At 39.4% G+C, this 20,116-nt stretch overlaps 1 protein-coding gene across 2 annotated transcripts in view; it reads right to left on the bottom strand.

Annotated features, from left to right (window-relative positions):
- Positions 1–9,851, bottom strand: part of LOC132014120 (secretory immunoglobulin A-binding protein EsiB-like) — a 123,978-nt gene extending 114,127 nt beyond the window's left edge. For both annotated transcript variants that reach the window (XM_059394779.1, XM_059394789.1), the window contains exon 1: positions 9,603–9,851. In XM_059394779.1, coding sequence (XP_059250762.1) covers positions 9,603–9,722 — 120 coding nt within the window. In that variant the 5' untranslated portion in view covers positions 9,723–9,851. The remainder of the gene's footprint in view (positions 1–9,602) is intronic.
- Positions 9,852–20,116: the final 10,265 nt, after the last annotated feature.

The following is a 20,116-nucleotide window of genomic DNA, read 5'->3' as shown; positions in this document are numbered from 1 at the left end:
ACCTGGGTGGCTCAGGAGGGTAATCAGCTGGCTCTTGATTTCAGTTCAGGTCATGGTTTCAGGGCCCTGAGATGGAGCCCCTGGGCAGGCTTTGCCCTCAGTGGTAAGTCTGTTTGAGCGTTCTCTCCCTCTCCCTCTGCTCCCTCTCCGTTTGTGTGTGCACTCTCTCTCTCACTCTCTGAAATAAATAAATCTTAAAAAAAGAAAGAAATAAATAAATATCATGAGCAATGAAGCAAAAATTCACGGCACCTTGGTGGCTCAGTGGGTTAAGTGTCCCACTCTTGATTTTGGCTCAGGTCATGATCTCAGGGTCTTGAGATCAAGCACCTTGTCAGCTCCACATTCAGTGGAGAGTCTACTTGAGATTCCCTCTCTCTCCCTCTGCCCCTATCTCCCTAAAATAAATAAATCTAATAAATAAATAAATAAATCTTAAAAAAAAAAAGAAAGAAAGAAATTCCCTGAAAGTTGCTGTGGGCAGGTGGCTTTGGCTTCCTTACCTTTGGCAGTAGTGCTTATTGCCAATGAGTTGTGCTAATTTGAGATCCAGTAAGGATGGATCATACAGTTTCGAAAGTTGTTAAGATCTCTGTGAATTATCAGACTGGTGTGGTAAAGAGTTGGCATTCAGAGGAGGCTACTGAGTGGTTGGAAAAATTATTGCAATGAGAAAACAAATTAACTGTTAAGCATACAAGGAAATGTATTGAAGATGAGAAAAACCACATTTCTTACTATCTGAGAAAGAACTGACAACACAAAAAATCTGCAAGGAAGAACTTCCTTACCACACTAATCTTGCTCAGACCTGAATTCACTGACATCTCCACAATGGGAAGGAGTGGGAGGGCAGAGAAAAAAATATGGAAAAAGATGGGAAGGGAAGGAAAGATGAAAAGTCAAGGAAAGATCCCAACAGGATATTTATATATTATATTTATTTATATTTATATAAATATTTATATATTTTATATATAGTTATATGTAATATATATTTATATATAATTAAAATTTATATATATTTATATTCTCAAATATATGCACACACACAAATATATATCAGCCAGAGCCTGGTGATGCTCTGGCTACTGTATATACATAGGTAGGTATACAGATAGATGACTGTTCCATGGTATCTGTTCATGACTTGCACACAGCAACTGAGCTTCAGTTGGTGTAAGTCAGGTTAAGTATATTTATGGACAAAATATTAGCTTAACTGAGAGAATTGTCATAAAGTGGATATGATCTGAAAAAAATTCCTATAGGGGCGCCTGGGTAGCTCAGTGGGTTAAAGCCTCAGCCTTCATCTCAGGTCATGAGCCCAGGGTCCTGGGATCAAGCCCCGCATCAGGCTCTCTGCTCGGCGGGGAGCCTGCTTACTCCTCTCTCTCTCTGCCTGCCGCTCTACCTATTTGTGATCTCTCTCTGTCAAATAAATTAAAAAAAAAATTCCTATAAAGAAACCATGGAGTGAAGTGGATACTAATGTTATAAGGCTTAATGATCAAGGAATTTCATGGGTGTCTGATTTGTAGGACTCCAATCACTGGAATCAGAGTACTGGGTTTGGAAGTGCTTAGGAGGAAGGGTGTAGGGGTTTATGACTTCTGTTTGGGCCATATTTGGCTCAGAGAAATGCTATAAAGCAGACTGTTGGATATGGGTGATGGGGAATTCACAGACAGATGTCTAGACTAAACATTTGAGCCACCTGAATAAAGGTAGTCATTTCCACTACATACACTTAACAACATTTTAATTTTACATATCAAAATTTCAGGTTTTGAAAGCTTCTGATCTCTTGTGATCTTTCTCCATTGTCAATAAATAGAATTCTATATATATTCTAATGTTTTTAAAGTAATACTTTTTAAAGTAAGGACAATCTGGGATCCAATCTGGGATCTTAGAAGACGAGTTCACAGTGTTTCTTTTTTTTCACGAGTAAATATATCAACAACTTTTTATATGGGTTGCTTAAAAGGGCCACTTGAAATCAGCTGTTTCATTTCTTAAAGCAAGCAATTTTCAAACATACGAAAAAGAAATTAGATCACCCACGCATCCACCAGCCATATTTGGTTGGTTTATATTTTGCCATATTTGCCCCAGGTATTTTTAAAGAAATACAACATTGTAGAAATAATAACACAGCCACTCTCAGCTCTTGCCTGCTCTCTTCCCAGAGGTAACCACCAAGCCTGCGTGAAGGGTATAACATTCTAATGAATGTTTTTCAGCGAGGATGGGCTTCAGTTGGCTATATGAACAGGGGTAAAACTTAAAAATAGATGCTAAGGAGAAAAAAGAGAAGTCTCAAGCTATTTCAGTATTTCATATTTGAGTGAAGATAATATTTAACTTCAATAGCTTCGCTAAGGCTAAAACATCAAATTGCTTTTCTCTTGGTTGGAATTTTCTCCACCAGCATGGTGTTTCTACCAATAGTGATCAGAAGCCAGAGATCATCTTACAATTGCAGTTCTTTTGATAGAAAGCTTTTAAAACACAAAATTCATGAAGGGGAAACTAGTTCTAAATGGATCTTTATGTCATGACATGACTGGAACTAGACAGTCCCTGACTAGGGGCAATTCTGTATGTTTGAGGACATAATTTGTGCTAAACTCTGCGGTCACAAAGATAAACGTACAACCTGAAACTTGCTCTCAAGCATTTTCAAGTTGCAGAGCAGAGATATAAGCAAATTGCAAAACAGCATGATAAGCACCTTAATATAAAGATGCAAAATGTATAAAGTTCCAAGGCAAGAGGATGGTATCTCATTCTGCCCTATTGGATTTCTTCCAAAAGTTCTGCCACTGATGTGACCAAAGTTTTTTGGCCTAGAGAATAGTTAACATGGTTCGACTTGTCCAAAATTAAATTCCCTACCTTCTCCCTCACAAGTAACCCATTCCTCACTTCCCCTACCTAGTCCCTCCTCATCAGACTCCTGACGTCTCTTGTGCCGGAAACCTCTCCTGTCCCTGCTGTCACAGACCTATCTTGGCCACCACCATCTCACCCAGAATTATTCAGTAGTCTTCACCTCATCAGGCTTGAGCCCCCCAATCCATCTGTAGATTAACCACCTTTTTTTTTCTTCCAAATCCATGTACCCACCCTATCACAGGAGGAAAGCGGCCACATCCAGCTGTGAAATAATTTCCTACATCTCTCTCTTTTGAAGACAGCTTTGCCCTATTGATGGGCAACACTCACCTTCTTATTGTGAGGAGCATTTTTCCATTATGTGTCCATAATCATGTTAATTTCAATATATGAATGCTGTTCATACAGCAGTTAAAGAAAACACACCCACTCTTACAAGTTCCACAGAGGAAACGATGTTTTGTGTATGTTCCTTTATCATTGTGTTATGTTTGATGTATGTTCATTGCCTGACTGTCTCATACACTGTGGCTCATTAAATATTTGAATGAATGAGTCTGAATGGAGTACAACCTGAATTTAATTTACAGGATTTAAGGGTTCTCTTTCTTTGTTCTTAGCTACAATTCTTAAGAAGAACCAGTTTAGGGGTGCCTGGGTGGCTCAGTCATTTGAGTGCCTGCCTTTGGTTCAGGTCATGACCCCGGGGTCCTGGGATCAAGTTCTGCATTGGGCTCCCTGCTCAGAAGGGTATCTGCCTTCTCCTTTCCCTCTGCCTCTCCCCTCTGCTCGTGCTTGCTCTCTCAAATAAATAAATAAAATCTTTAAAGAAGAAGAAGAAGAAGCTGTTTAGGTCCTTTATGTATTTACTGAGGCTCCTAGCAGTGCCTGTCAACCATGCGTGCACCCCTGTGATAGAAAATACTGGTCCTGGTTAACACGAAGGCTCAGGGAGGGAAGGTGCAGGGCAAAAGCTTGAGAGAACATACAAGGAATGTTGTAAACTACGGTTAGCTAAGAGACAGCTACAATCATTAGTTACAGGAACGTTAATTCTTGAATGCCCCTCGAATCATAGTTATATGGACAGAAGGCTAAAAAATTTAAGTCCAAACTTGAATGAGAACTGACTTTTCTTCTCTTATTATATATTAAAAAGTAAATTCCAATAACTATAGTATTTTTTTTTAAACCAGGTCAGGAGTGAAAAGGGACATGTCTGTATTCTGTTTGTTGGGTATTTTGTGGTCAAGAGAGATGCTACTGATATTTGGGGCCAATTTAATCTTAGGAACAAGGTAGAGATTTCACACAAGGAATTGAATTTGTTTTTCTTTCTTTCCCTTGGGAGCTGAAATCATTTCCCTATCCAAAACTTCATGAATGCCTTTCTAGATTACTTAATAGGCATTTAGCCAGGCAGCCTCATGGAAATTTTCCTGTGAGATAATTTCATATTTGAATTTTAAAAGCATAATCCCATATCAACGGCTTATTCAGTCACTGGTCTTCCATGATCTGGTTAACAATTAGTTCTTAGGAAGCAGTTAGTTTCCTACAAAACTTTGGCTCTTCATGATTGTCAGGCTGTTGTTAAATATGGTGTAATAAATAAATGTTTATGTGTGCTCTCTCCTAAAACCTCACTAAATTGGCAGGAAACCAATGAGAGAGAGGAAGAATGGGCACAAGAAAACAAAAAGATAAAAGAGAATTAAAGCATCTTCCCAGGAAATCTGACTTCCAAATAATAAGAAGTCCATGAAGAAATCAGAGAACATGAAAGAGAGAAAATTATCAAAAAAATGATTCAAGAAAATCTCCCAAAACTGAAAAAACAGTTTTCAGACTAAAAGGTCACACCACGATGAAAGAAGATGTCCGGAACAATGTGGGATGTTTGGTGTGGGGGGAATCACATAAACACATATCACTAAGAAACTTCAGAACATTGGCTATAGAAAATAAGACTCTAAAAGCTTCCAGTGGAGGTGGGGGGGATGAAAAAAGAGGGAAAAATAAGTCACATACCAAGAAGCATGAATCAGAATATACCAGGTATCTGAGTATCAAAGCTATATTAATATCTGGACCATAGTAGAACAATCTTCAAATTTGGAGAATAAAGTATTTCAATCTAGAATTCTACACCTAGTTTAACTATAAAATAATTATGATGATAGACTTGGAACATTTTCCTATTCAGATATGCAGAGGTCTCCAAGTTGAAGTGCTCTAGCAGAATAGGGGGGTGACCCAAGAAGGGAGTCTCAGGATCGAAGATGAGGAATCTAGTACAAGAGGAAGGCAAAGGGAATTTCCAGGATGATATGATGGGAAATCCCAGGAAGGCAGCTAGGAAGCAGATGGAGAGGACAAAGAGCCCAGACTGGAGCAGCAGAGTGGAACGTATGTCTTCAAGAAAATGGGGAAACTGAGAGATTACCCAAACTGCTAGAAAACATTAAGAGGAAGTTAATGCTTTGTGTAGCAATATGGGATAATTATATATGGATACATGAACTAAACAAAAAAAAAGGAATTATAACTACCTAGAAAACAAAGTTACAGAAGAAAGTAATTAAAGGGGCACCTGGGTGGCTTAGTTGGGTAAGTAAGCATCTGCATTCAGCTCAGGTCATGATCCCAGAGTCAAGCTCCCTGCTCAGCCATGAGTCTGTTTCTCCCTCTTCCTCTGCCCCTCTGTCTGCTTGTGCATGCTCTCTCTGTCTCTCTCTCTCTCTCAAATAAATAAATAAAAATCTTAAAAAGAAGGAAAGAAAGAAAGAAAGAAAGAACCACATCGTGATACTGATGTGGTTCAAAACAGAATACCCCAAAATACAGCACCTTGACGTATTGCATATTTTAAGCTGAGTTTGCGAAAACAGCGGGAACAGGAAGATTTCTCGACCTTCCTCTGCCCTCTTTCCTGAAGCAGATCATAAGACCCTCATTTCAGAAACGCCCTCACTATACCTACCTCCTTATCTCTGAGACCCAGAAGCCAAATGAAGAGGTCTGGCTGAGTTTTTCCCAGGTTGCTAAACTTAGTTCATACCTGTTTCTCCATGACATTCCACTCTTCCCCAAACCCCACACAGAAACTCTCAGATTGAATAATGTCTTCAAAAGGTCTTCATTTCCTTATGAAGACTCATGTGTCGTGTAAAACTTTATTATGTACATTTATACCCTTTTCTCCTGTCTTCATTAACTTATTTTTTATTAAAAACTTTATCTATCTATTTGAGAGAGAGAGAGAGCTAGCACATGCCTGCAAGCATCGGCGGGAGAAGGAGAGGGAGGAGGGAGAGAATATCCCAAGCCAATTTGGGGTTTGACCCACCACACAGGACTTGATCTCACAACCCTGAGACCATGACCTGAGCTGAAAACCAGGAGTCAAACACTCAATTAACTGAGCCACTGAGACACCTCTGTTCATTAGTTTAATTTTTCAGACAGAACCAAGGACTATAGGAGAGCCAAGGAAAACTTTTTCCACCCCTACGTTAGACTACTGTTTAAATAGTCACAATAATGAAAAACGAATAGTAATTTAGGCAAAAACGGAACTGTAGCTATACTAGAAAGAGGAGAGGATAACTATGTTTGAGGCGCGGGAGAGCAGGGGCTAGAAATAGGGAAATGATCATTAGTCCATAAATTGACCAAAATAGCAATACATGATACATGTACTAAACGAAAAATGCTATTTAGCATTTTTAGCATTAAATAGCATTTAAATGCTATTTAGAAATGTGACAGTGAACACCAGGAGAAATGTCTAAAAGTTTAAAGTGGTTTTCTCTGAGGAGGAATAATTAGGAGAAGGGAGGGGGGAAAGAGAATCATTTTTAGAATTAAACGTCTTATGAAATACTGGACTTTTGTTTAAGATATTATTTACTTATTTGAGAGAGAGAGACAGAAATAGCAAGAAAGAGCAGGAGCTGGGAGGAGAGGCAGAAGCAGGGAGTCAGATGTGAGGCTGGATCCCAGCACGCCGGGATCATGACCTTAGCAGAAGACAGACGCTTAACCAACTGAGCCATACAGGCACCCCGAAATACCAGACTTTTTAAACTATGTCTGTATACAGCTTTGAAAATTAAAATTTAGTTTAGAAAGGAGAAAAAAATATGATGGTTTTATCATCAGACATGCAAAGGTAATTTATAAGTAATGACAAATGGCATCTTTTAAGTGGGTGAGCTGAGAAGAAAAATATTGAACAGGCATAGACCCTTGTGGATTTCTACTGAGGGCGTAGCAATTCACAGCTAGCCATACTATTCGAGTGCTTCTGGAGATGTGGCATTCCCCTCTTGAACCCCATCACTGGAAAACTCTTCAGCCAAAGCTCAACAGTGCTGCTGGCTGCAGAGGGTGCACATCTGGGGGTGCTTTGTGGACCCATTTAGGTGTGAACAGGGAATAAAAATAGTGATTTCATTATTCCTTGTCACAATGGCTCCAATTTAATCTCACATTTATAGCACTGAGAATGAACACAGCACCAGCATTTAGTTAACTCTACTATAAATGCGAAAACAAAAGAAAACTTGGGCATTCTAAGAGCCAAAGTGGGTATTTGGGGTATTCTGATAAGGTCTTTCTGCTGTACCAACCTGGTAAGTCTTAAATGGTTGCCGATTATAAATATTTTGGAGACACTATTGATTTTAAAGGGCTTAGAACCCAAAAGATCTATTGCTGAATTATTAATAATTGGCATTTTATGCAGACAAAATAGCCCTATAAATTTATCAGCACTTGGCCCAAGAGGGAGATGTGCAGATTCTCCCTGTCTTTTTTTAATCAGTGTATTTTCATGTAGCTCATGATAATTCATCCGAAGTAGATGGGAAACCTTGGATATAACAACAGAAAAACAAAGAGCAACATGTTTCCTTTCATAGCCCAAGACCACCCATATCATTCAACCTATATAAGTCCATCCCATTCATTTTACGCTTTCATTTGAACGAATGAAACAGGTCCCATTAAGGGAGCTGGCTATTTATCTTATTGCTGGAGGAAAGATCTCGCTCCTAAAGCAGGGTCAGGACAATTCCTGGTGTATCTAGCGAATTCTCAGTTATTGGGACTGATAAATGGTAGTTGTTTTCAGGTGAGAGTCAAAGACTAGAGTTCCATTTAGTTGTTTTAAGTTAATGGTAACTGAACATCTCAGGTTTCAACTAAGAGACAGAAAAGAGAGTTTAAAAATCTTCCACAGTTACTTGTGATCTCTCTGTCTCTCTGTCAGATGAATAAATAAAATCTTTTTTAAAAAAAAATCTTCCACAGTACATCTCTGGAACAATGTACAAGGTACTATCGATAGCGGTTGCCTCCAAGGAGCAGGACCGGTGGAGGGAGGTTAGGGGGAAGCTAGTGATAGGAAATGAGAGGGCTTTCTCCTTATACAAAATTCTTGAATTCTGTACCATATACACACAATACCATTTTTAAAAACCTAATTTTTAAAATGATAGATGTGAGGCTGTGTCTATAGTCTTGTGATCTTCATACGATTTCTGTCCTTAAGGCATCAGTGTTGCTGGTTAGCACAGCAATTACAATACTGTTCAAGAATTTTCTGTAAAACTGAGCTCTGCGTTAGTATACCCCATAGCTTTTTTTTCTTAGGAGTACATCATGACTCCTTCCTAACTTCCTTTGGTCTTTGGTCTCTGGGGTGCGTGTGTGTGTATGTGTGTGTGTGTGTGTGTGTGTGTGTGTGTGTGTGTGTGTGTGTGTTTATAGCTGGGAGCTGAATTGTTATGCTCCCTGAAAGTGATCCTAGCTTCCTGTCTTTGGGGGCTGTCAGGTGTGCAATGGCTATTACCCATCAACTGAGAGAAAAGAAATGCGGAGAGATGGAGTGGTCTATTAAAATGCAGCTGGAAGGAGTAATATAAATCAAAACTGGCATCCTTAAAGGGCCTAAGGTTGTATTTCTGGCTGCAATAGATGTTTAAAAGAATAATTAATTTATAGTTTTACGTCTGCTGATTTGCCATTCGCCTTTCCACCACCTCTGCCACGTGCATCAGTTTTACTTACCTATATCTGAATAATCCACTCTCTAAAAACTTAGGGGAAGAGCATCTTAAAATGTGAGTGAGCTGAAAATACTGATAGCAAACCAATCTGGTAGCAGATTGTTATTCTTCTCATATGAAATTATTACTTTTTTAAAAGCCCTAAATTTTTAGCGCTAAGCTCATTTTCAAAGGATAGAAACCTTAACTGAAATTGATAGAAGTCCTCCAATTTTCCAGCTAAGTTTGTATAAATTAAGATGTGTTTATATAATTGCTAGCAGCTGGCTAAAAAAGAAAAAGAAAAAAGAAAAACGTAAAGCTAGCTCTCTGGTGTCAAACAATTATTCTTGCTAAATTTTCACGAGTTTTTTTTTTTTTTTCTTTTACTAATTGTTGCTTTTTAAATAGATTCTGAGGAAGCCCAGATTTGGGTGTCCATGTAGATTTTGAGAATTTTTTGAATAAATCTACCTTCAATGTATTTTCCAAGAAAACTGAAATAGTTCGTCTATAAACTCTGAACTCCGGAGCATTGTGGGCAAATGCAGCGTGGTTCCTATTTTATATAACTATGACTGACGGGCAATTAATCACATGACGTCCTCCTTCCCAGTTCCGTCTTGTGCCCTGGAATTGAGCACCTACCTCCCACTTACTCCGTGAACGCGGAGCCTGCTTGTACTTCCAGAGCAGGTCTGCTCCCAAGCCATACTGGTCGCTCGCCTGGGATCTTCTTTTCCGCCTCTGAGGCATCAAGGGCTTCATCTTTTTCTTCTCAAGCTGGCTTCTCTGTTCTGCCTGTGCTCACCGGAAGGGTTGAGGACTTCATTTATTGTGTTTGGCCTGGTGCGGACTCCCCAGGGGTCCTTTATTCTTCCCTTCTCGCAACTTCTATCCCCTTTCATCCCTGCTCCAGGCCCGGACCCACTGGGTAGCTGCTTTTCCTTTTCTGATTTATGCCTGAGGTAGAGCAGCTGTCTTTTAAAGATAAGAACCAGAGAACAGAGATATCAAACGGACATGAAGAATAGCATAGGGAAAGACAAAAAGCCCTTTCCCTAAAAATAGCTTTGTTATTAGCCCTTTTTATGCTGAACATCCAGATTTATTTCCCCTGTCCCTCTGTTTGCACAGACCAAGCCAGTCAAACTACCTGACATGAAGAAAAACAAAGCGGTACAGAGGAAATCCTTGACTTCATGCTATTTTTACCAAAGTAATACAGTATAAAGATGGCAAATTTGAATCTTTTTTTATTTTTCGTAACTGTCAAAATTAGAGTATAATAAAAAAAAGAAGTTCTGGGTTGCCTGGGTGGCTCAGTGGGTTAAAGCCTCTGCCTTCTGCTCAGGTCCCTCTCTCTGCAGAGAGCCTGCTTCCTCCTCTCTCTCTGCCTGCCTCTCTGCCTCCTTGTGACTTCTGTCTGTCAAATAAATAAAATAAATCTTTAAAAAAAAAAAAAGAAAAGAGAAAAAAAGAAGTTCTTTTTTGGACAAAACGAAAGTATATGACAAAAATTTGAGTCAGAAATAAATAAACTATAGCCAAGAATACTATATCCAGCTAGGCTATCATTGAAAATAGAAGGAGAGATTAAAAGCTTCCAGGAGAAATAAATAAACTATGAAAACAAAGTAAAATGAGAAGAAAAGTAAAATAAGCTAGAAATCAAGCTAGAAGCCAATGAAATACAAAGACTATATTGATCAAGTCAATTCATACATCAGGACCCACAAAATGGAGGCCACTCCAGTGGATTGGCCCACATCACAAATCTAAATCTAAGTCAGCCTGCACTCAGGGAAAACACCTCACTGTCAGGGAAACCTAGCATACACCAATCACAGCCCACCACTTAACTTTAGCTAGCTTATTTGCTTATTTTACCCTAGAAAACAGGACCTGTTACTCTTACAAGGAAATCCCAACCTCCTAGCCAATCACAACCTGTTTCTGCCTGGCTGGCCCCCCTTTTTTTAAAGAAAACGCATGCTCATGAAGGGGGGCAGGGTGGGAAGGGCCAAGGAAGAGAGAGAATCCCAAACAGGCACTATGTTCAGCATGAAGCCCAGTTTAGGGCTGGATCTCAGCAGCCAGAGATTATAACTTGAGCTGCAGTCAAGGGTCGAACACATGACTGACTGAGCCAGTCAGGCACCTCTCTGCCTTGCAGCTTGTAATACTCTGTAAAACTGGCTCTTCCCCCATATCCCTCCGGAACATGCTCCTCCCCTTGTGAGGAACTGTATTCCCCAAATCCATGGTGGATAAAAGGGCATCAAACTCATTACTAAGGTGTTTTCGTTTTGCCATTTGACAATACAGATTTTCCTCAACTTATAATGGGGCTATGTCCAATAAACGCATTGTGAATTGATAATATCATAAGTCAAAAGTGCATTTATGTTTTTAATTTCTTTTAATTTTTTTTATTTTTTATAAACATATAATGTATTATTAGCCCCAGGGGTACAGGTCTGGGAAAGTGGATTTAATACATCTAACCTATGGAACATCCTAGCTTAACCTAACCTACCTAGAACATGCCCAGAACAATTCTACCAGCTAACAGTGGGACAAAATCATCCAACACAAAGCAGGTTTCGTAATAAAGTGTTAATTAGCTTACATAATTTATTGAATACTCTACTGAAAGTGAGAAAGAGAATGGTCATATGGATTCAATAACATTTTAAGTGTATCAGCTGTTTACCCTCATGATCATGTAGCAGCCACCCCAAAACAGGCAAGAGTAGAAGAGATAGCCTCCGGGGTGAGGATGGTCCCAATAGGCTTCATTTCCCTGGATATTCTTCAAGGATAAAGTCACATCACAAATGAACATGCAGCAAGAAGTGGCTTCACTCCTCTATCTGTAGGACGTAAATTATACTGTAATAAAGAGAAAGGTTGGCGCATACTCTGCTTTCCTTGCAGAGAGCCAGGGTTAAGACACTGCCTGCCTACCATGTACTATTCCCTGATCTAAGACCTTGTCATCCGGTGTATGATCAGTAAGCCAACGATGTTGGCCTTCACCTGCGAGCCGCTTAAAGACGCAGAATCTCAGGTCTCACCACGGACCTACTGAATCAGAATTGCATGATAACCAGATTCCCAAGTCACTCATTTGCACATAGATATTTGAGAACTACAGATCTATGGTGAGTTACCTAATCTATACATGTCCCAAATTCTTCATTGACCAAATGGGCATGCTAGCACTTACTCTTAACATTGTGAGAAACGAGGAATACATGTAGAGAGATAGCGAATGTCTAGTAACCGTTAATAAAGACATATCATAAAATATGGCTCAGGGTTCTGAAATTGAATTCTATGCTCTAGTGCGCAAACAATTAAATGTAACTAAAGCTGGCTTTTCATTCTAAATGCTAACTGACTTTTATGACCATTTCTCCAAATGAAATAGTCATTTAAAAATGAGTGGTTTCAAAAGGGCCATCCATGTTAATTGCCTAGCTAAGCAAGTCACTTTATTTTTCTGGAAATCAGTTACCTTATCTGAGTATAAAAGACATTAGTTCAGCTAAGGTCCTTTCTAATCCTATATTTTCATTTTAAGGAATTTTCTCTGAAGACTAATGGCCTTATCAGTGATTAATTTGGCGTGCTACAAATTAGACATAATGTTAGTATAATTCTCAGTCTTTCTAACTTATGAGGACTTAAACTTTGACAGGAGAGAAAAGAATAAAAAAAGCTAACCAGAGTAAGAGGCAAGCCTGAAGAAGGAACTGAAAGGAATCTTGTGGATGCCTGATTTCTCTCTTTCTTTCTTACTTTCTTTCTTTTTTTTTTTTAAGATTTTTATTTATTTATTTGTCAGAGAGAGAGAGAGAGAGCGTGCACCAGCAGGCAGAGTGGCAGGCAGAGGCAGAGAGAAAAGCAGGCTCCCCACCGAGCAAGGAGCCCAAATGGGTAACTGGATCCCAGTACCCTAGGATCATGACCTGAGCCGAAGGCATCGGCTTAACCCACTGAGCCACTCCGGCGTCCCTTTTCTTTTTCTAAAAACTTTATTTATTGACAGAGAGAGCCAGAGAGCACAAGCGGTAATAGCAGACAGAGGGGGAGCAGCAGCCTCCCCATCCAGCAGGGAGTCCAGGCACTGACTCAGGGTCTCCATCCCAGGACCCTGGGATCAGGGCCAGAGCGGAAGGCAGATGCTTAACCAACTGAGCTACCCAGGTGCTCCTCTCATTTCTTTTCTACAAATATTCAATCTCTAGGGCTTCATACAGTTAAATATATCAAGCCAGATATTCTTAAAATCACAGGACAAAAAAATAATGTAAGCCCCTTATTCAAAAATACTACTTCTTAGGACACCATCTCTCAAGATTCAGACTCAGGAAGTTGAAAGGATGAAGCTCTAGAATTTGTATTTATGGCAAACACCCCAAGAAATTATGATGTGGGCAGACCACAGTCTAAGAATGCTTTGGCTAGGTGATTTTTCTTATGGCCAAACATAGTTCTATTATTACATGTTAGATCACCTAATATCAAAATATTTTTTTTACTCACAAATACAAGCACTCCATCCTGTTGTACATAAATAAAACCACTGTCATTTGGGAGCTATGAATATGAGTTTCAACTGTGATATAAGCTCTATGTTAGGCATGATAAGCAGCAGTTAAGCTAACAATTTAATGCCTGTTTCTCTCTTATGCTGTTAGTGGGGAGGAAAGTGATTCAGTATACGCTCAGCCATCTGCCTGTGCCTGGCCTCGCAAATCAGAATCCTCCATTCCCTCTTGTCACTTTGATTGGCTCAGGAATTTAAGTGACGCAAGCCCAGCCAATGGGAGCCGGCTCCAGACCTTCGGCTGAAACTTTTGTGGAAAAAAGGACTTTTTGAAGTTGCTAAACCTCCCCACTAAACAAGAGCTAGAGTCCTCTTTACCATCACCAAAGAAAGTCTGGCTGAAAACGATGCCAATGGAAACACACACACACACACACACACCCCAAGATTTTAAAGGAGAAAGACCATGACATTGTCTACTGCCTGAATCAATTACATCTAGACTTCCCAGTTGAAAACGATGCCAATGGAAACACACACACACACACCCCAAGATTTTAAAGGAGAAAGATCATGACATTGTCTACTGCCTGAATCAATTACACGTAGACTTCCCAGCTCAAGAGCTTCCCTTTCACTCTCTCCTACCTAGGCAATTATCATGCACTTGGAGATTTCCAAAAAATGTTGACTCATTTGTTTCCTAATGAAATAAAAATCCTTAGTCACAGTTGACAAGAAAAAGAGGTTGTTCAAATTCATCATAGCAATGTTTTGGCAATCCATTTAAAAATATGCAACACATACAAGTACATGACTTTCAGAAATTTAATCAGCAGAGCAACCAAAAACATCTGTATAGCTACCAGACATGAAAATTAAGCACTATCCATAAATTATCATTTTTCTTTGTGTAATTTGCCAAACAATTCCCTTACATGTAACCAAAAACCATTCAGCTTGAAAGATGAGTCACATCCTGATTGTCTGGTTCTTGCTTAAAATCTCAGTACTCTGTTTTCTTGCCTTTTTATTTTTTTTCTTTTTAGATCTGGAAACCATCTCTTACCCTCAGCTCCTGCCTCTGTAAGAATCAATGAGAATAAGGGATTCACTAAATTGGTAGATTCGAATTTTCCTCGTGTTCAGACAGATTTTTTAAAGATGAAAAGGATGGCCTCAAGTGGACAATCTTTATTCTTTTAACATGCTGCCATCATGTGGCTGCTTTGCTCATTCACATTCAAAAGTTTCAAGGATTACAAGGTTTATAGCCTCACTCAACAATGTTTGAAAAGGAGGAAGCCCCAAGAAATTGAAAGTGAATAGAATGCATGCTGACTGCAAGCTTCCTGCAGAGTATGGTCGGAAATATGTATGATTTGCCAAAGTTGGGAAATTTGCCAAAATGTAATTTGTCAAAATGCAAGACGGAATGTGTAGGAACCTAAACAGGCTCAAACTAAGTGCAAAGGAGACTCAGAAGGGAGAGTCAACTGTCTTAGACTCAAGCCTATATTTTACATCTAAAGGCTATAATTTTAATAAGGCTATCCAGTAAAAGTTGGCAGTATTTGGTTATGCTATTAATTCTTTGTGACATCTCATCAGTCATTTCCATTTTAATTCTAAGGTGCTTGAGACCAATAGAGAATTTGCCATATGTTTCTGTAACCTAAAAGCAAAGTGAGGTTCTTTGTTCATAGTTTGTTATAAAAGTACTTTGGAGTTTTAAGGCTTTATATAGTTTACACTACTGTTTTTGAGTCCTGTGAGGTAGATAAGACAGATGGATTAGAGAAGATACATCACAATTTTCTGACTCTAGCATATTTTCCTTTACTATATTCTCTTTTATATATAGGTGCTCAAAAAATGTGGTTTCAATTGGTTGGAAAAATCCATGTGAAAACTCATGAGTTCTGAGATTTCTTTCTCTTTTTTTTTTTCACGATTTTATGTATTTATTTGAGAGAGAGAGCACAAACAAGGAGAGTGGCAAGCAGAGGGAGAAGCAGGCTCCCCATGGAGCAAGGAGCCCATGGGACTCAATCCCAGGATGCTGGGATCATGACCTGATCTGAAGGCAGATGCTTAACGAACTGAGCCACCAAGGCATCCCAGGTTTTGAGATTTCTTGTATGATTTTCTGTAATCAAAGAAAACGTCAGTGAAATCAATAGGACTAAGTTCTGTTGCAATATTAATTGTCAAATTGCTTCCAAAATAAATTTAACACCTTTGAACTAGAGAAGAGAAAAAAGTTTGGCACTTCAGAATTAAAGTTGTGCTTTTTGATATTTAATATTTTTTTAGAGTAAGTGCTACACCCAATGTGAAGCTTGAGCAAACAATCCCAAAATCAAGAGTCGTATGCTATATTGACTGAGCCAGCTGGGAAACCCCCAAGTTGTGCTTTTTCAAATTGAAAAAGAAAAAGGCTTTTAGGGCTGTGTATAGGACATATAGATACTAAATTCTCCTTATATTTAATTGCCTAGATCATGTCTGCAACTTATTATTTTAAAATATTGTAAACAGAGATTGTGCACTGAAAGGTCTTCTGGAATCTCTCCAGATTTCAAAATGCCGTTATCTCAGACTCCTGACCCTCAGCACTACTTCCCCCCCAAATTAGAAGGCATATAGCTACTAGAGTCTTTTACAGTCTCTTATCCTCCTCTTTCAAACATAAATTTTATTAAGATTACCAACAAGATTCATCTTGATTACATCCCCCTTGAAATTCATATGTTGAAGTCCTAATCTGCAGTACCTCAGAACATGACCTTATTTGGAAGTAGAGGTAAGTAAGTTAAAATGAGATCATTTGGATGGGCCCTCATCCAACACGACCCATAGTCTTATAAAAATGATAAATTTGGACACAGAGATATGTATAGAGGGAAGACAATGTGTAAACACATGGAGAAGACTGCCATCACAACCCAAGGAGGGAATCCTGAAACAGACCCTTCCCTCGCTGACCTTGGAAGGAACCAATCTATTGGGCCCGTGATCCTGGATGTAGAGTCTCCCAAACTGTGGAACATTATATTTCTGTTGTTTAAGCCATCCAGTCTATGGTACTTTGTTACACAATAATACAATTGGCCTGGTGAAAAGGGATTAAATAATTTTTTTAAGGCTATGTATATCTTTGTGGCTAGTCCTAAATTAACTTGTAATTCTAGAAAATACAAGAACAATAAGCTGTTGTTTTTATTCAGAACATGTTAGTGTGAACTCATTTTCCAGAAGAAGTAAGCAGATGGAAAGAGAGCCTATAAATTAAAAATCAGAATAAAGCATTAAAAACTGGTAATTCCAAGCATACATTTTGGCTTTGTTAGCTGTTTCTTCAACTGCGTTCTCCTATTTCCCATGCCAGACAAACTCTGATCAGGCTCTGTGAAGGGAGGACCAATTATTGTTCTCCTTGACCCACAACATTTTAGGGCAAGAGAAGACATAGACAATCTTGATTCCCAAGTGGCAGCCTTTTAAGGATAACTGCCTAGACAGGAAGAAGATCAGTTGAGAACTGCTGATGACAATTGTCAATCTTTTGGGACATCCAGAATCTAAACAGCCTTCCAATGATGGAAACTCCCCATCTTATGAGGTAGAGCTGGCTCCCACTGTTGAAGATGGAAATGGCTGAGATTGCTTTCCAGAGCATTCCTGTAGTGGAACGTGAACACTTCACCCAGGCCCAATATAGCCTCGACAAACTACAACAAGTGTGATGGGTCCAAAGAATCAGGGATTGCTCTGAATCCATGGGGGAGAAGCCAATGGCAGCCACGTCCAGTTTCTAGGGTAGCAGAAGCAGCGTGCCCAAGAACTCTGATGGACTAATGACTCTGCAACACCACTCAACCCACTAGTCACAGATGACCTGTCTGGTTACTTGCCTGCTTTCAGCTACCCCATATGTTCTTAAAGCATCCATAGTTTCTGTTGCTTCCAACTAAGAAGACAGAAAGAATATAAAAGGCTTAAAAACATGTGCATTTTTCATTTATCTTTTAGCAAATATGGAATTCTCTATTTTTTGTTTTTGCACAATAGGGAAAGGAATCACAAAACTTTACGCACTAAATAGAAATACTAGGGGCGCCTGGGTGGCTCAGTGGGTTAAAGCCTCTGCCTTCGGCTCAGGTCGTGATCCCAGGGTCCTGGGATCGAGCCCCGCATCAGGCTCTCTGCTCTGCAGGGAGCCTGCTTCCTCCTCTCTCTCTGCCTACCTGTGATCTCTGTCTGTCAAATAAATAAATAAAATCTTTAAATAGAAATACTAAATGTATATTTAAGTCTTTATGAATAGTTGAGGGAGAAGATACAAAGGTAAATAGGAAAGGGAAGATAGAGAATGAAATGCTAAAGGAAACATGACGATTAAGAATTCCTTCAGGGTCACTTGGCTGGCTTGGTCAGAGGAGCAGGGGACTCTTGACTTCAGGGTCATGAGTTTAAGTCTGACAATGGCTGTGGAGATAACTTAAATAAATGAATAAACTTTAATAAAAGGAAAGAATTCCTCTGAATTTTTCTTTTTAATTACTTTAAGATTTAAAACCTTCTGTCCTGATTTTTTATCATTAACTGGCCCTAATTTTACATAACTTTAAACCCTGTGTCAAACTTATCTTTAAGATACCTAAATAGAAGCATTATCAAATGATATTAGCAATAGCTAACAAAAATGGAAAGACAAATAGCCCTTAAACCTATGAAAAGATGCTCATCCTAACTCACAATAAAAGAATGCAATTTAAAACAATGAGATACTGCCTTTCGTCTGTCAATTTGGAAAACCCAAGAAGTTTGATCATAAACTGTTGAGAACAGGCCCTTTCATATTGCTTGTGGGAATATAAGTTGGGACAAGCACTTTTTTGGAGGGAAATTCAGAAGTATCCATCAAGATCACACATACATCTGCCTTTGAACCCAATAATTCCATCTCTAGGAATTGTCCCTACAGGTGGGTACAGACATCAACAAAACCACAAAAGTAAAGGGATATTAACTGCAACTGCAATAGAGAACTAACTTAGGTCGATTCTGATACATACAAACAACGGAATACTCCAAAGCTGTTAAAATCAACTGGGAAGCTCTCCAAATGCTACCATGGCAATCAGAGCCAAACTTATCGTCAAGTGGGAAGAAACGCGGTATTATGTTAACCCTAGATTTCACCACTGGACAGGAGGATTTGACAAAGCAGACATGGACTTGTCCAAACTAGAAGAACAAAGACAAAGAAGGTTTTTGCCTACCCAGGGGAGAGAAAAGAGAGGGATACGGGTTAGAGAGGGGAGAAAGGGTCTTGAATCCACAAACCACGGTTACATGCCTGCAATAGTCCAGACTGTCTTCAGGACTTTGGGAAAAATTCTTCCAGTCACACCAAGCAAAGCAAGGCTGAAGAGGACTGCACAAGAGACAGCCAAGTGGTAGGTACCCTGCATGCCAGTCCAGAGGCATGCTGAAGCTGGCATTTCAAGCCGAAAGGAACCTTAGATACAGAATCCACCCATCTCCTCTCTAATTGTTACAGGTAAAGAAACTGAAGCCTAAGAAAGATGGGACCCGCCAAAAGTCCCACAATCTGAATGTAGCAGAATTAGAATAATAATCAGTGTCTCCTAACTCCAAGTCCAATGTGTATTTTGCATCTACACACTCATTGCCCTCCCCGCCAATAAATGATCTTTTTGAATAGTGATTTCTTCCATTTTCAGGTTGAGAAAGATACAGTTCAGAAGAGTATTTTCTCCTTGTTCTGGCAATTGTGTAGTCAAGTCTGCTAGAATTTTTGGCCTTCAGTTTGGGACAGCTTGTTAGGCTGATCTCCAGTTCTACACTCTAAAGATGAGTAAAGTGAGCCCTCATTGGGTTAATGCTGTGTTCTGGTCAAAGCTGGTTTTTGAGTGCAAGATAAGAAAACCCATTCAAATTAGTTCAAGTACAAGCAGAGCCAATCCTGTGGTTATAGGAACCCTGTTCTTGGATTTTACATAGTCCAAGGACAGGAAAGAAGTTAGAGTGGGTTTTTTTTTTTTATAAAATATTTTATTTACTTATTTGACAGAGAGAGATCACAAGCAGGCAGAGAGGCAGGCAGAGGGAGAGGAGGAAGCAGGCTCCCCGATGAGCAGAGAGCCCGATGCGGGGCTCGATCCCAGGACTCTGAGATCATGACCTGAGGCGAAGGCAGCGGCTTAACCCACTGAGCCACCCAGGCGCCCCTAGAGTGGGTTTTAAATGAAAGTTTAAAAACAAAAATGTTTTCTATATTCTTTCATTTTCACATCTGACAGGACAAAATTTACAGAAATAGACTCAATTCTACAGTTAGAATTTTTCCTTTTTTTTTTTTTTTTTTTTTTTTTTGGAAAGAGCACACACAAGCAGGGAGAGACACAGAGGGAAAGGTTGAGAATCATTTTTTTTTAAGCTTTTACTTATCTAGAGGAGCCTGGGTGGCTCAGTCAGTTAACCATCTGCCTTTGGCTCAGGTCATGATCCCAGGGCCCTGGGATTGAGCCCCACATCGGGCTCCCTGCTCAGTGGGGAGCCAGCTCTCCCTCTG

This window comes from Mustela nigripes, chromosome 1 (assembly GCF_022355385.1).
Source record: "Mustela nigripes isolate SB6536 chromosome 1, MUSNIG.SB6536, whole genome shotgun sequence".
Lineage (NCBI taxonomy): Eukaryota > Metazoa > Chordata > Mammalia > Carnivora > Mustelidae > Mustela > Mustela nigripes.
Note: the sequence above shows the minus strand (reverse complement) of the source record. Positions and strands in the feature narration are given on the sequence as shown.